The sequence below is a fragment of the Neoarius graeffei genome, chromosome 1 (assembly GCF_027579695.1).
Source record: "Neoarius graeffei isolate fNeoGra1 chromosome 1, fNeoGra1.pri, whole genome shotgun sequence".
In the NCBI taxonomy this organism is placed as follows: domain Eukaryota; kingdom Metazoa; phylum Chordata; class Actinopteri; order Siluriformes; family Ariidae; genus Neoarius; species Neoarius graeffei.
In genome coordinates, this window is record NC_083569.1 from 62,218,828 (window position 1) to 62,236,680 (window position 17,853).

General features: G+C 40.2%; 1 protein-coding gene across 1 annotated transcript; it reads left to right on the forward strand.

Moving 5' to 3' along the window:
• The first annotated feature begins 1,667 nt into the window (after window positions 1–1,667).
• Window positions 1,668–16,063, forward strand: badb (BCL2 associated agonist of cell death b). The gene is made up of 4 exons (XM_060936220.1): window positions 1,668–1,779; window positions 10,577–10,723; window positions 10,958–11,154; window positions 14,309–16,063. The coding sequence occupies exons 2-4, from the start codon at window positions 10,585–10,587 to the stop codon at window positions 14,447–14,449; spliced, it is 477 nt and encodes a 158-aa protein (XP_060792203.1). The 5' UTR covers window positions 1,668–1,779; window positions 10,577–10,584; the 3' UTR covers window positions 14,450–16,063.
• The last annotated feature ends 1,790 nt before the right edge of the window (window positions 16,064–17,853 follow it).

A 17,853-nucleotide genomic window follows, 5' to 3' on the forward strand; every position in this document is an offset into this window, starting at 1 on the left:
TCTTTACTTCTGAGAGCCGCTGCCACTCCAAGATGCTCTTTTTATACCCAGTCATGTTAATGACCTATTGCCAATTGACCTAATGAGTTGCAATTTGGTCCTCCAGCTGTTCCTTTTTTGTACCTTTAACTTTTCCAGCCTCTTATTGCCCCTGTCCCAACTTTTTTGAGATGTGTTGCTGTCATGAAATTTCAAAATGTCTCACTTTCGACATTTGATATGTTGTCTATGTTCTATTGTGAATACGATATCAGTTTTTGAGATTTGTAAATTATTGCATTCAGTTTTTATTTACAATTTGTACTTTGTCCCAACTTTTTTGGAATCGGGGTTGTATAATATTTTTGTCTCATTTGTTTAACTGGGTTCTCTTTATCTACTTTTGTGTGAAAATCTGATGATGTTTTCGGTCATATTTATGCAGAAATATAGAAAATTCTAAAGGGTTCACAAACTTTCAAGCACCACTGTAGGCATCATATATTTTAATAACGTACTGTACATCATAGAGGAATTCAACCCATTTTATTTATTTATGACAGTGCAGTATGTAAATGATAGCAATATGTATATTTGGTTTTAACAATGATTTATAAATAAAAAAATGATAATTTATGTATAGTTACGTTTAAAACATTGCAGTACACTGTATTGTATTAAAGTGCCATTCCACCATTGGATGTATTTTTCTCATCCCATTCTCATTATCTGTAGCCGCTTTATCCTGTTCTACAGGGTCGCAGGCAAGCTGGAGCCTATCCCAGCTGACTACGGGTGAAAGGCGGGGTACACCCTGGACAAGTCGCCAGGTCATCACAGGGCTGACACATAGACACAGACAACCATTCACACTCACATTCACACCTACAGTCAATTTAGAGTCACCAGTTAACCTAACCTGCATGTCTTTGGACTGTGGGGGAAACCGGAGCACCCGGAGGAAACCCACGCGGACACGGGGAGAACATGCAAACTCCGCACAGAAAGGCCCTCGCCGGCCCCGGGGCTTGAACCCAGGACCTTCTTGCTGTGAGGCAACAGCGCTAACCACTACACCACCGTGCTGCCTTTCAAAATGATATATCAAACATAATTTTTTGACAACGACAAGTATATTAATTTTGCGACCAAAGTCACCTACCCTTTTAATTTCCGCGCGGTAGTGAAACGTGATGTCATCGGCAGGTTCCCCTTCTTGTGTACCTCGTCACGTGTGACGTGGCACAGATTATCAGCAATGGCGGATAGAACGCGATTGTCAGCTTCGGAAAAGAAGCGAAGGAAAATAGCAAGTGATGCCCAAAGGAGACGGTCGATGGTGAATATCGGCACAGCAATCGACAAGTGGAAATCGCGTTCTATCCGCCATTGCTGATAATCTGTGCCATGTCACACGTCACGTGGTACACAAGAAGGGGAACCTGCCGATGACATCACGTTTTAAAAGGGTAGGTGACTTCGGTCGCAAAATTAATATACTTGTCGTTGTCAAAAAATTATGTTTGATATATCATTTTGAAGCTAAAAGATTTCTCTGTCTAGTCATGTTGTCATAAAATATATTGTATTTTATGCCAAAGAATACATCCAATGGTGGAATGGCACTTTAATGGACGGTGGTAGTAAGGAAGGATTAACACTAGTGTGAACAATGAGCTGTGTTTCTTGGATGGTACAGATCTGGCAACCCAGATCCGCGCCAAACACTATTCAACCCAGCAGCCGCTTCAGGTTCGGTATTAACGGGAGCGGGTTCCTGCTGCTGAGCACCACACTCTGGTAAGACACACAGTAGTGAGCTAAAGAGTGCACTAGTAAAGTCTGCCAAAACATTTCGTCAATAAAAACATGTAAAAGAGAGGACTGTTGTGAAAACCCAGGCACTAACAAGTTAGCTAACCGAGCTAAATATGCTAATCTTCACTATCCGGCGAGTAAACTTGCAGTGAGCCAGTTCTCTGGGTGTTTATTTACTTTAATAATATTGGCTAGTTAACCAAAATACATCTTTTCTATCAATAATGTTTTGTGTACGTAAAAAAAAAAAACCTGAACAATGAAAGTAGGCTAGGTTAGCTAACATATTTATAAAGCGGAAGTAGTTGAAGCAACAGTACAACTAACTAACTAACTAACTAACTAACTGATTTCTCTTGTTTCATGCTAATGAACTTCACAAGTTTAGATCGAATCCCGTTCACAGAGTGGTGAATTTAGTGTGTGTGTGTGTGAGAGAGGGAAGAAAAACAAAACACTCCGAGCAATAATACAGAGGTGTGTGTGTGTGTGGTTGAAGAAGTGAAAATATGGTGACAGCTGCAGTATTTTCTCCTATTATGATATACCACTGTCTCAGTTATAAATAGAAAACAAAAACTGTCCAATGGAAGGATTTGTAGAGCTCATCACCACCTGAAGTTGTCGATTTCTAAAGAAAAGGGAGGTAAGGCTGCTAGGGCAAGAATCTGCCCTCCATTTTGCATCGAGCTTCTAATGGGAGATCCAAGTGGACCTGAAGAAGAGGCTTGTCTTTCCAGAAGAGGTAGCAGTGACCTCACTCTGACCAGACATGGTTCTTCTAGTCTTCTATCCAGGAGCACAAAATCAGGACTCCCTAAAGTGAATGACGAGTGACAGGTAGTAAATTTGAACAATAAATGGTCCCTTGTCATTCAGATTCTTACAAATGGAATAACGATTGAAATCTTTAGTTTTAGACCTCCCTAGGATAAGATAAGTGGGTGCTTGGTGGGATATCAGCTTTTACAAATGGAATGACAGAGTTTCTATCAGGGCTTTGAACCGGTTCAAGGAACAGGAACGAAAACCGGGAACTTTTTCTATTTCACATGGAACAGAAACGAAACCAGAAACTTTATTATTTTTTATGCTCTGGAACAGAAACGCTTATTAAAAATAATGGTAACCGGTTAATACTGGTTTTTATTTCGTTCCTCAAAGTTTCCGTAGCCTACAAATAAAAAAAGTCATTCTTCTCCTGCGCAAGTTTCTATGACCCGCTGGGGTTCACTTCCTGTGTGACGTTCGCTGACCGAATGGAGAGAGTGGGAAGGTGGACTGCTATCACTTCTCCATGTGATAATAAGTGAGTAAGTGCATTACTGAGTGTCTGAGCAAAGAAGAGCCTGAACGTTGCAACCTCCCTATTGGCTGTTTGTAAAAATGTATCAGTTGTTGCCCTTCCCACGGGAATCATCGCGGGCTCGAGAGACGAGACCTGACGAGTTAGTTCGTTGGTAGCAGAACAAAATGTCTGGACACAAATCGGGTTTTCAGAAAAGGAAAGAAAATAAACGGAGGGTTGAAAATACAAAAAAGGAGGCAGAAAATGCAAAACGAGTTTTAAGGTAGGACAAATGGTTACTTTTCTGAGGCAGCCCGCCGTGGCTGCCTGCAGGCTTATTTATTATAGCCCATTTAGTTAAAATAGTTGATCTAAAATGTTTATAGTTATAGTTATGTGATGGTTGTCCTGATTTAGACTGGTGGGTTTTTTTTGGGGGGGGGGTTGCGCGATGTTGCACCCGGGTCCAGATTAGAGCAGAACCGGCCCTGGCTACATTTCAGGTGTAGTTTGTTTTATGTATGTATGTACTTGCATAGATGTGTACTTGGTCTTCCAATATGGCGCCTAACAAAATCTCGCGGCGCGGTGACGTCATGCGGTAGCCCTCTATAGGGCCTGACTAGCCTTTGGTAACACACTAAACGAATTCTCTTTCATTTTTGGCACTTTTTCTGTTTGTGTAGATGGGAAGACATACTGAGAATCCAAATCGCCAACATTTGAAATAATAATTGTTTTGAATTATTTCTTGTCTTATTTAATGAAGGTTGTAATAGAATTAGCCTACATTTGGCTTAAGCTGGATGAGACAGAGGCATAATTTTATAGCCATTTGTTAAACAGCTGACAGGGAACGTAATTAACCGTTCCGGGAACGAAATTTTTTTGTTCTAACCGGTTCGGGAACGTCTATTTAATGGTGGAACCCAAAACCGGAAACGTTAAAATTCCGTTTCTGTTCGGAACGAACCAATAGGAAAAAAATTCTGGTTCAAAGCCCTGGTTTCTATATGTATTGACTTACTTTGAGCTAATGTTGTCAGTGATATCACCTTTTACAAATGGAATGATAAGGTTTCTAGGTGGAATGACATACTTTGAGGCAATGTTATCAGTGATATCAAATTAACAAATGGAATGACATTGTTTCTAGGGTTAGGGTTAGGTTATAGGTGATATCACTGATAACATTGCCTCAAAGTATGTCATTCCACCTAAAAACACTGTCATTCCATTTGTAAAAGGGGATATCACTGATAACATAACCTAAAAGTATGTCATTCCACCTGGAAACGCTGTCATTCCATTTCATGAGCTGAAAGCATGTAATTCCACCTACATTTCAATCGTTATTCCATTTATAAGAATCTGAATGACAAGGGACCATTTATTGTTCAAATCACTAGCTGTCATTCCATTTCATGCGTCATTCACTTTAGGGAGTCCCACAAAATCCGCCTTAGTAGCTGAACTCGCAGTGTCCTGGGAGGACCGAGCAGCCATCTGTCACCAACTGAAGACATCCAAGTACCAGGATTTGATCAGTGAAGCTCTTGGTAAAGGATGGCAAGCAACCTTATTCCCCGCTTCTCTGCGCTGTTTCTTGATTTTCTTTCAATAAAGTAAATCTATTTGTCTATGATATAGTGTTGTAAGTTTCTCCTCTTGATGGTGTTCCTTGGTGGCAGGGTGATCAGAGTATTCACACTGTTGGGAGCCCGACTGCATCTTCAGCAGGTATCTCAGGTCATAAGAATAGGCCATTTGCAGGAATTGGTCATGTGTCAATTTTCCCCATAGCAACAAGCCCGTGATGGGCAAGCTAACTTGACATTCCTTGACAACCATAAGAGTTTGACTGGCGATGTGAAGCAATCCATTTTTGACCCGAATTTTCGTGTGTACTTGGAAAAGGTTTGTGGTTTTAACTTCTGTCGTAAGTATTGGCTGTAAAAGAGAGTTTTTTGGACTCAAGTTGGTCACCACTGAAAGAAATTGATTATCGAACAAGTACCAAAGGGAAAAAGAAATCTAAAATCTGGTGTTGTACCTTTTTGTTTTTAACTGGAGTGGTACGGTAAAGCAAAGAAGAAAAATCATATGACACGTAAAAAACTGATTCAAATACAGAAGCAATGCTATGTTTGCAAAAGAAACAGTGCAAAAGGGGTTTCGAGCGAATGATAAAGTTAGAAAAGGAGAAATTATAAAGTTATAAACATACCTGAGAAATCTGCCATTTTGCACGTGAATTTCTTTCGGCGGCGACCAACTTGAGTCCAAAAAAACCTCTCTTTTACAGCCAATGATTCGCTTTAACTTACGACAGAAGTTAAAACCACAAACTTTTTTTTCCAAGTACACATGAAAATTAGGGTCAAAAAAGACAGTAGAAAAGGTAAAAACAGCTATTATAGAAATGGATTGCTTCGTGTCAGAATGCTCCTTACCAAGTGCAGGACTAACAGACTTAAAAACTCCTTTGTCCCTCACGCCATCAGACTGTACAGCTCCTCTCTGGGGGGGAGGAGGGGGAACAGGAGGACAGAGGACGGGAAGGAGCAGTAGCCTAGCCTGACAATAAGCAATACCGGACAATGTGCAATATAAAGTGCAATACCTCTTCTGCCACGGTCTCCCCTTCCTCTCTTCCCCATATCTTATTCTTTTTATATTTGTATATGTAAATATTTAATTTATCTAGAAGTTTTCTCTATTTATCCTGTAATGATGCTGCTGGAATCTTAATTTCCCTGAGGGAACCCCCCCCCCCCAAAAAGGGATCAATAAAGTTTAATCTAATCTAACCAGTCAAACTCTTATGGTTGTCAAGGAATGTCAAGTTAGCTTGCCCACCACGGGCTTGTTGCTATGGGGAAAATTGACACATGGCCTATTTCGCCTCTTAACCTGTACATCTTGCCTAAGTGGGGCGGCGAAAACTAAATCATCCTTCACCTGCTGCAGGGCTCCAACTGCAGGCTGTCATCAGCCACAACCATCTTGAGCTGATCTCCGATGCCATGGCTGTCTCCCCAGTAGCTTTCTTCAGTTCCACATCCACTGACGCAAAATGGAGGGCAGATTCTTTCCCTAGCAGCCTTATCTCCTTCTCTTTGGAAATCAACAACTTCAGGTGGTGATGATCTCTACAAATCCTTCCATTGGACAGTTTTTATCTTCTATTTATAACCAAGATAGTTATATAAATTGTAGTGCTGTCAAAGTTAACGCGATAATAACGCGATCTCAATTTAACGCGATTAAAAAAAATAGTGCCGTTAACGCAAATTCTAATTTGGCCCTGCGAGTCAGCCGTAGTTCCTGCTGAGGCTTGTCGCGTGCTGCGTTTAACTGTACCAACAGGTTTACCGTCCAAACGAGATCACATGGGATTACCTTTCACAGGTGAGACTGGAAAAATACTTTTCAATACTGTTCCTTCAGTCTTCAGTTTCCCAGCTCATCTCCACCGGGTAGGTGTAGAGTTATAAGCAGTGAGAATTAGAGAATACAGTGCCACACTATGATGAACATTTTTGAACGTATGATGAATTGTTTTTATTTTTGTTATCTGTTTTTTTTTTCTTCTTTTATGGCAAATACTTCTCTTCAAAAGAAACTAATGAAGAGTAAAATAAAACATTTTTTTTATTTTCACAGTGAAAATATTTTTCATCCCTTGGTTTTCTCATCTAATATGGAAGTTATGGATGTCAGTTAGTGGTGGGTCGTTCACGAACGAACCGTTCTTTTTGAACGAGTCTTCGAAGTGAACGACTAGAACTAGTTCGCGCTGCCTCTCCATTCTCGGTCGTTCGTGAATCAGCAGTCTCTGCTCGCTGGCAGCAGGGCGGTCGCTGAATCTCGGTCGTTGGCGAATCAGCAGGATCTGTTCAGTAGCAGAAGGGCGTCCAACTTGCATTTTGATCTGTGCAGAGCAGCGCCACTTTACTTCTTTAAGGGCTATCTGAGCCCTATTATCAGAGCGTTGACACATGCCAGGTCTTTTAGTTTACAATTTAGAGCTCTCACTCAGCAATACATTTCAGTTCACAGCAAACGAGCTCAGCAGTTCGCGAACGAACGAACAGCCAGCAGCCAGCCTGCCTGCTGCCATACTGGGCTGGGCGCATAGCAATTGTTTATGTAGTCTTTTTCAGATAATGCTAGGATAATGTTTTTCTTCCATCTTTTTCTCAAGCACATTGTAATGTATGAAAATCTATTGTGGATGGCACCTCTGCCACCTCTCGTTCACTCAAGATGAACTAAACTTCGGACGACAGCCATTGTTGTGCTGCTTTGGTGTGACGTCATCAAAATGAACGAGTGAACGAACTGAACGAACGAATTTCTTTGCTGAACTGACTGACATGAACGAACTGGCGGAAATGAATCGCCATGTCCCACCAATAATGTCAGTGGCTGTGACAAGACGTGTTATGCTCTGCAGTAAAAAAAAAAACATTGGTACAAAGCAAGCCCGTTCACTTTTTTATGCTGATAAGAGAATTACAATGGTTTTTCATGTGACAAAAATGTGCGATTAAATTTTGATTAATCGCGAGTTAACTATGACAGTCGCGACATTAATCGCGATTAAATATTTTAATCGCTTGACAGCACTAATAAATTGCTGTCCCACTTAGGCAAGATGTACATGGGGCTAAGGGTTGGAATTCTTATGACCTGAGATACCTGCTGAAGATGCAGTCGGGCTCCCAACAGTGTGAATACTCTGACCACCCTGCCACCAAGGAACACCATCAAGAGGAGGAACTTACAACACTATATCACAGACAGATAGATTTACTTTATTGATCCCAAGCTGGGAAATTGTTACAGCAGCAAGTTAACAGGGCGGCACTGTTGCCTCACAGCAAGAAGGTCCGGGTTCGAGCCCTGTGGCCAGCAAGGGCCTATCTGTGCGGAGTTTGCATGTTCTCCCCATGTCTGCGTGGGTTTCCTCCGGGTGCTCCGGTTTCCCCCACAATCCAAAGACATGCAGGTTAGGTTAACATGGGGCGGCCTTGGGCTGAAGTGCTCTTGAGCAAGGTCCCCTAACCCCCAACTGCTCCCTAGGTGCTGTAGTATAGTAGCCTGGGCCCGCCCATCCTAAGTGTGACACAACACGGGGGCCTGTTGCGAACTTAGTCTGGCAAGGCAAGCTATCTCCAGCTCTTCCAAGCTCCCGAAAAATCGGGAGCCAATCAACTTTGAGCATCTCCAACGGCCCTGGGTAGAGGCGTGTTCAAGGCAGTGACGTAGTAGAACTGCGACCGGAAGCCATAGATTGTTTACAGAATCTATGCCGGAAGCGCTTCATTCACTAGAAACGTTACGAACATGGAGCAGCGGCAAGCCTTTGACACAGCGGTAGATGCTGTATTGAAAGCATTCAACGGGAAGTTCTCATTGAAAACCAGGGTTAGATCTTAACACTAGCCCGCTAGCCCGTGGCTAGTGCAGATAGCCACGGGCTAGTGCAAAATCTCTGCTACTAGCCTGTGTTGGCTAGTGCAATAACTTGACATGGGTGTGGCCATCTTGAATCACGCAAAATGAACTGAAATGAACGCAAAATGAACTGGTGACTTACTTTCACTTAGTGAATAATCCCACCCTTAAAGGGAAAATAATTGTGATATTTCTTCAAGTGTTGTGGTTTGTACTTAACAAACAGAAATTAATTTTACTTGTAACTCTCAGTTGACTGCCATCATGTACTTGTATCTTCCTATGTTGCCATTAGATCTCATTTATGTTTGTTACCCTGACAGTATTGCTACATGTATGTGCACAATTAATGAATATTTTTTTGTATGGAATGTTTACTTGTACAAGAATTAGTCATGTTCTTTTCTAGTCCAAGATAAGTTTATGATTTCAGTTCTAGTCCATTTCTATAAGAATTTGCTATGTTTTTTTCCAGTCTAAGGCAACTGAATGATTTCAGTTCTAGTCCATTTTGCGAGATTACTACATGTACTAGTCTACTTAACTGTAAGCAATGACTACCTCTTTTATACTTCAAAGTGACAATTATGGTTTGAAACACAAAGTCACATATGAGAACCATGATGGATTGAATAAAGTACTGGTTTTGTTACACTGAATTGGGAGCTTCTGTTGTTTCAACTTGTTCATTGTTTAGTATTTAAAATTCTTTCAGTTGTCACAGGAATTGGGCTTAAAATAGCGGGCTAGTGCAACACTCTGCGGGCTAGTGCAATTTGCAAGCCACTAGCCCGGCTGGCTAGTGCAGAAAAACCTTAAGATCTAACCCTGGAAAACGGAGCAAAGAGCAGCCCTGGAGGTATTTATCTTCTTCCTGTTACTCAAGCAGTTTCCGTCGCGTCACATACGTCAGAGGAAAGAGTGATGTGATTGGTTTAAGCTTCGTCACAGCCTTTTCTGGCTTTGACCAGTAGCAAACTGAGGCATTTCAGGGAGGCGGGTCAACCACGCACTTTGGGAAACGGTTGGGCTTAATATCTTTGCCAGACCAAATGCTCGCAGAGCTTTGAAGTTGCGTTAGCCAGACTAGTAGTATAGCTGCCCACTGCTCTGTGCACGTTTGTGTTCACTGCTTCCGATGGGTTAAATGCAGAGCACGAATATCATTGTGCTTGAGTGTGCATGTGACATAAAGGCTGCTTCTTCTTCTAATCTCTTGTGTTTATTTCACCAACTATTTTAGATATAAACCGACTATTTTATAGACAAACTTTTCATTTAGGTTTAGTGGAAATTGCTATGCAGCATATTACTACACAGGAAATTACTCCACAGGAACAGAGCTCAAAATAGAGAGAAAATCAGAAGCTGATACAAACACTTCCCTAAAACTCATGTTTTGAGATTTTCAGGTCTTCATGTTTTATTTTTCTGGTGTAATTAAAAAAAAAAAAAAACTATCTCTCAACCTTTGTTCTCTGTTTATCTGTATCCATTTCTCCGGTACTATAAAGTATTTTCTGTAACCACCCTTGTGACAACAGAAAAGTAAGAACAGAATGATATAAAATGTATTCATTCTTTTACAGTAAGCAGTCTTGTCCTGATCAGGGTTGTTTTGGATCCTGGACGTGAATCAGGAATACATATCAGTCCATCATGTATTTTAATTTTGCTTTTAGACACAAAAAAATATATAATTAATTGTAGAGAAACAAAGCCTCTAAAATGTGAGTCCTTCATTAGCTGTTCAAGCTTGTTCAAGTCCGTGGGATATAACTCAACATTTGTTCTTTGCGTAATGTCAGTCATGTCTGTTTCTGATTGCAGAACGACTGTTCAGTTAGTCATATCTTAAAACAGCTTTGAGCACATTAGATAGTTACTTTTACTTTTTGTTCTTTTATGTGTATTTTATTAGACTCCTATACATACGTAAGCCTGAATGCCACACAGTGAACACACTGATTTGCCCGTCTGTTACTAAGGTTGGAATTCAGACGCTGTTTGCTTTCACTATTGTTCTAGTTTTCACAATGGCGAAAATATGCACGATATCCGACAACGAGTCTGACGCGTCAGGTGATCAAGAAGACACCGAGCACTTTGATATCAACCACGGAGCCGAGGCGTCTCATCCTGAGCACCACCTATCTGTTCCACAGACATCCCGAGGTGAGTCTGTCTCTAGGCTTGGGCCTGTGGGGAAATGTCCAGAGGCCTTTACCTGTGTCATATACTCTGTATCTAGGATGCACAAACACAAAGTATAGTGATCCCTAGTTAAAAACACGTCCCCTAGTTTTGTGAGTAAAGAAAGTGGAGTTAGAGATGAAGAATTTCCACACACTGAGTTATAATGTTCGTTCAACACTACACGTTGTGTCTATTATTGGTGTCTGATTGTAGGAGAGCTAACGGCAAGGTCTAGGAATTTGTCTGTAAATGAAGAGGTCCTCCAGGAGGCTATTGACGGGAGAGCCGGAGATGGAGAGTCTTTCCGACCTAGATCTCGTTCAGCGCCTCCGGTTTTATGGGCCGCCAAGAAATATGGCAGGGAGCTGAGGAGGATGAGCGATGAGTTTGACACCTTATTCGACAAAGGGGTAATATAGAGATCAAATAGAAGAGCAGAAAAAGGGATTGAGGGTTTGAAGCTGCTGGTAGATTTAAGGAATATTTAACACTTATTCCATGAAATCAAGTCGTACACGAGCTGATAGTCGACAAGACGCGTAGTAAAGAGTCGGCTATAAGCCGTGTATGACGAGATTGAGTGGAATGACTGTTTTATTCTATCCACATTCACTGGATTTTAAGAAATGGAAGATTTTTCTTTTGCCAATTTGATAAATAGAAACTTTATACAGAACGTCCAACAAAATCATTTCCGCTTAGAATGTGAACAAACCCGTGAAATGACAGTAGCAATTTGTGAAAAATGCTATAATAATAATTTTTGAAAAATAAAAAAAAAGATATGTTCTTAACATCAAATACTTCTGTTGCTTGTTTGTATTTTTATTTTTTTTTGGTTTCGTTTTCGAGTAGTTTCTATTTCATCCTCGGTTGGTTCAGCAGCATACGCCGCCATTTTGTTTTGCTCTACTTATGGTATATGAGCTGATAGCCTAGTAGTAGAGTAGCCAAGCAGAGCGCACGATTGGTCTTATCCAGTGACTGTGAATAGAATAATTCAAAATGTACACACTACTTCTTTCTCTATTTCCCAAGTGTTGATCAGCTAAGACATGTTTGGTGTACGTGACTAGTCTTGTGCAGGAACTGAGGGTGGGAAAAGAAGTCAGGAAAGCTTCTCACCACCTGTTTAACATCATGCAGAGTACAAACTTAAATCACTCCACACACGTCTCGACGACATTGTTTGGCTCATAAAATACCATATGTACATAAACAGCCTAATAAAATAGCAGAATAAGTCTGCGTCAATGTAAATATATAAACAAAACTAGATTTACAGTTGAGATCAACAGCTTATGGACATGAACGTCATGGTAGTATTGGACTTCCAGTGATTTTCGTTGAACTTTTTCTGGGGAAGCATGATTGTACAACATGCATCTTGAATAGAAATAAAGAATAATTCGGTGCACAAGTTTTAATTTTTTATTTTGGGTTTTCTGAAATCAACATAGGGACAAAATGTACATGTAGCGCACCTAATATTTGGCTAAATGTCCATGTTTGAAGGTAATCTGTTAGAGATTTTTTTTTTTAATATCTTTTTTTACTGTTTGGAATAAAGCAATCAATCAGATTACAAATTTGTCACTGCTTGAAAGTGGTGTGGGATTTTTAAATTTTTTTCCTGGCATGCAGTTTGTACATTTCTAAACTAGTAGTTGTGATGTATCTTTACATACGTATTAGCAATATTAGCTTCATAGCACCAGTGCACAAGTAAATTCTTACACCAAAAATGTCTTCAGTACTTTTCAACTTGTACATCTTGAAATGACTTTCTAGTTTTGAAGATTTATGAAAAATCAGCCTGACTGATGCCTACAGTGGTGCTTGAAAGTTTGTGAACCCTTTAGAATTTTCTTTATTTCTGCATAAATATGACCTAAGACGACATCAGATTTTCATACAAGTCCTAAAAGTAGATAAAGAGAACCCAGTTAAACAAATGAGACAAAAATATTATACTTGGTCATTTATTTATTGAGGAAAATGATCCAATATTACATATCTGTGAGTGGCAAAAGTATGTGAACCTCTAGGATCAGCAGTTAATTTGAAGGTGAAATTAGAGTCAGGTGTTTTCAATCAGTGGGATGACAATCAGGTGTGAGTGGGCACCCTGTTTTATTTAAAGAACAGGGATCTATCAAAGTCTGATCTTCACAACACATGTTTGTGGAAGTGTATCACGGCACGAACAAAGGAGATTTCTGAGGACCTCAGAAAAAGCGTTGTTGATGCTCATCAGGCTGGAAAAGGTTACAAAACCATCTCTAAAGAGTTTGGACTCCACCAATCCACAGTCAGACAGATTGTGAACAAATGGAGGAAATTCAAGACCATTGTTACCCTCCCCAGGAGTGGTCGACCAACAAAGATCACTCCAAAAGCAAGGCGTGTAATAGTCGGCGAGGTCACAAAGGACCCCAGGGTAACTTCTAAGCAATTGAAGGCCCCTCTCACATTGGCTAATGTTAATGTTCATGAGTCCACCATCAGGAGAACACTGAACACCAATGGTGTGCATGGCAGGGTTGCAAGGAGAAAGCCACTGCTCTCCAAAAAGAACATTGCTGCTTGTCTGCAGTTTGCTAAAGATCACGTGGACAAGCCAGAAGGCTATTGGAAAAATGTTTTGTGGATGGATCAGACCAGAATAGAACTTTTTTGGTTTAAATGAGAAGCATTATGTTTGGAGAAAGGAAAACACAGCATTCCAGCATAAGAACCTTATCCCATCTGTGAAACATGGTGGTGGTAGCATCATGGTTTGGGCCTGTTTTGCTGCATCTGGGCCAGGACGGCTTGCGATCATTGATGGAACAATGAATTCTGAATTATACCAGCGAATTCTAAAGGAAAATGTCAGGACATCTGTCCATGAACTGAATCTCAAGAGAAGGTGGGTCACGCAGCAAGACAACGACCCTAAGCACACAAGTCGTTCTACCAAAGAATGGTTAAAGAAGAATAAAGTGAATGTTTTGGAATGGCCAAGTCAAAGTCCTGACCTTAATCCCATCGAAATGTTGTGGAAGGACCTGAAGCGAGCAGTTCATGTGAGGAAACCCACCAACATCCCAGAGTTGAAGCTGTTCTGTACGGAGGAATGGGCTAAAATTCCTCCAAGCCGGTGTGCAGGACTGATCAACAGTTACCGCAAACGTTTAGTTGCAGTTATTGCTGCACAAGGGGGTCACACCAGATACTGAAAGCAATGGTTCACATACTTTTGCCACTCACAGATATGTAATATTGGATCATTTTCCTCAATAAATAAATGACCAAGTATAATATTTTTGTCTCATTTGTTTAACTGGGTTCTCTTTATCTACTTTTAGGACTTGTGTGAAAATCTGATGTCGTCTTAGGTCATATTTATGCAGAAATAAAGAAAATTCTAAAGGGTTCACAAACTTTCAAGCACCACTGTACATGCATAAGTAAAATGTCTGTTTACCTGAAATGTAACCAAGCAGGAAAACTACATATGGTGTATTTATTACTCTATAAAACAAAATCCTCTTTTCTCATATGAATTTCGTCCTTTGACAGATGAAGAGGGTGAAGAGTGCAGGTACAGCCTGTCAGATGCACACCTCCCGCAGCTGGTTCAACTTCCTCTGGAGCCACCAGGAGTCAGAGAGTGAGACCATGAGCAGTCTGACAGTACAAGACACCCGTCCTGCAGAGTGACGCATCTCTGGAGAAGTCTTGTAAATTACGAACGAGCGAACATTAGTTATGCCGTATATAAAGAATCAAGAGGAAACTCCGAATCCAGAACTTTTGTCTTCATGGACTAGTTTAAAACCTTCCTCAGAACCTGGTAGCGATTGGGACCCTGGACCAATCACAGTCTCCACCATCACCTGAGTGATATTTACTACTACAGAACAAACACACGGAGATTGTTTCCTGGGTCTGGGCTCCACTACTGTGGGGAAACTATATGAGCTGTTTGGGCAGAATGACCGGTTAGTTCAGTGCGTGTGAGATTCAATCAGAACTACTGGAGCATTGAGAAGAATGCAACAATGGCGCTCACTGCTATCTTTCCTGGCTGTAGGAAAACATTTCTTGTCTATGGTGTGGGTTAACGAAATAATCACAAAAACAATAACAAACATAGCTTTCAGTTGCTATGTTGAACTAATTACCCTTTCAACTCCTACAGCCTTACTTGAGAAATGTAAATGAATACAAATAAATGTACTGAATGAACAGATTAATTTTACAATGAGCCATAAAAGTAATAACTGATCTTTGTATCTTAGGGGTATGAAGTGTAGGGGAAAAGGACTTTGATCAGTTTTCGTGTGCACGTAAATCTTTTGTCATCTCTATCCTAATGGAGCATTCTGCAATCTGAGAGCAATAAGACAAGTAGGATTGTAAAAATTTGTAAAACATAGCAACAGGGCCTTACAATCATTATTACTGTACTTGAAAATATAAAAACGAAATGACTTGCAATGCTTTTAACACTGTTGAATAACTTACCATTATATTTTATAATTACACTGTGAACGACTATTAAAAAAAATCACTGCAAGAGTTTTTTTTTTTTTATCGTTTCTTAAATGGTATTTAGCTGCAGTGCGTTTTGAGGAAAGTGCAGTTTTACAAAAATACTTTTACATACAGGGCTCTACATTTAACTTTTGAAACCACTTGTCCGAATGTGAAGTTGACTTGTCCGAAGAAATATTTGAGAAAAAAAACTATTTGTAACCCAACAATCTTTATGGCATTTGTTTCTGAATTCACAACATATGCATAATATCTATGAATCAAAAGTAATCAATACTTGATATACTGAGGCAAAAGTTCAAAAATATAGTAAAACAGACTGATTGATACCATAATTCACCAATTATTCTGCTGAAGTTCAGAAGCAACATATTCCAATAGAGTAGAAATTATGAACATAAAATTTTAAGAACAAAATAACTATACAGGTAGGCGTCGACTTACGACCTATGCGACTTACAACTGATCGACTTTACGACCGTCTGGTTATGACTGGCAAGTGTTTCCCAGCTGAGCTAGCTGAGTGTACGACAGTTTCCGCCCCAGCTCCTGGTTTATGAAACGAGCAAATGCTCCCGCCAGCTCGAGCGCTGCAACAGCTGATGATGACGTAGACGACCCACAGCCAAGCGCCAGTGATGCCAGCGGTCACTAAATTTTGTATTTTGCTATGTTTTACATTTGTATTTTGGTATGTTTCAAACTAACATGTTTTCTATTTTTCACACCTGTATTTCGTATTTTTTGTTTTGCACATATTAAACGAATTGTACAGTACGCAGTGTAGTATGCAGTGTTTGACTTAAACCAAATAATGAGCCAAGGTAATGAAATAAGAAAATGTTGATAAAATAAGACTTTAAGATGATTACAATATCATTACACATCACAATATACTTACGTTCATTTAACACAGGCCGACTTACGACCAGATCGGTTTACGACCGGTCAGTCGTAACCAAACGCAGTCATAAGTCGACGACTACCTGTACTATGAGATCCAGAAACACTAACCATTATATACACACAGATCAGTACTCTGCAGTTCAGTAACAAATATCACAAAAAGTAACATCATAAAATTTATGACTTGATGAGATATCACTAGTTTGGACAAGAGAAACAAATAACAATGCTACAAATAAAAACAACTGATAACAACATTGACTGATTAATACTGTAAATCACTGATTATTATACACAAATCTAGTTATCAAATGACAAGATAATATATCTTATGAAAACCTCCACACCTCTATTGACTCACAGATGAATGGATACAAATAAAGTTTCTATTCATCTTCATCTATCAACCCTTGAGTTCTGCTCCATCAATTGGACTCCATCAATCATTAATTTATTTTCAGAAATTGAAAACCAGAAAATTAAAATTATATTTTCATTTTTAAATTATTAATTTTGAATATATATCCGCCACTGATTAATTGTTGTCTAATTATTCAGTGTGGCTCCTGTATGGTATTGAATGGTAAAAAAAAAGATAATTTAAAATAATCCATAATTATATCTAAATTATAGAGTCCGATGTTTCAAATCCCTAAACTCCCATTACTAATTAGTTAATTAATACAGCTGGTAACCTAATTAGCAGCCATTTGACAGCTTGGTATTTCATAGATAACTTTCCCCACTCCTACCTCACTCCCTGTCAATCCACACGCATGCAGGCGCACATTCCCCGCCACACGCGCTCGGCTATATAATGAACACCATCAACAACAATTCAAAGATTTGGAAATTACCACACACTCAACGTAAATATACAGTTGAATAATGATCCCGCCAACAGAAATGTCAACAAATCCACGTGTATTACACGATTAAAACCAATCATACACGACCGTTTACTTTTCAGCTCAAATATACGAAGCGGTATTGGCCGGTTTCGCAAGTGGAATATTGCGCATGTGCACATCGCTCTTTCCGAATAGAAACATCCGGCGATTCATCAAAACAATATGTCGAGTGAGATGCTTCGGAAATCATGTGAATAAACTGATAAATTTGATATGTAACCCGAATATCGGCGTATTTTGGCACTTGTCCAATCGGACAAGTAACTGAGACGGTGAACTTGTCTGACATAAAATATCACTTGTCCCGGACAAGCGGACAAGCATTAATGTCGAGCCCTGACATCTCATCTCATCTCATTATCTCTAGCCGCTTTATCCTTCTACAGGGTTGCAGGCAAGCTGGAGCCTATCCCAGCTGACTACGGGCGAAAGGTGAGGTACACCCTGGACAAGTCACCAGGTTATCGCAGGGCTGACACATAGACACAGACAACCATTCACACTCACATTCACACCTACGCTCAATTTAGAGCCACCAGTTAACCTAACCTGCATGTCTTTGGACTGTGGGGGAAACCGGAGCACCCGGAGGAAACCCACGCGGACACAGGGAGAACATGCAAACTCTGCACAGAAAGGCCCTTGCTGGCCACAGGGCTCGAACCCAGACCTTCTTGCTGTGAGGCGACAGCGCTAACCACTACACCACCATGCTGCCACGAGCCCTGACATATAGAATTGAAATAATCT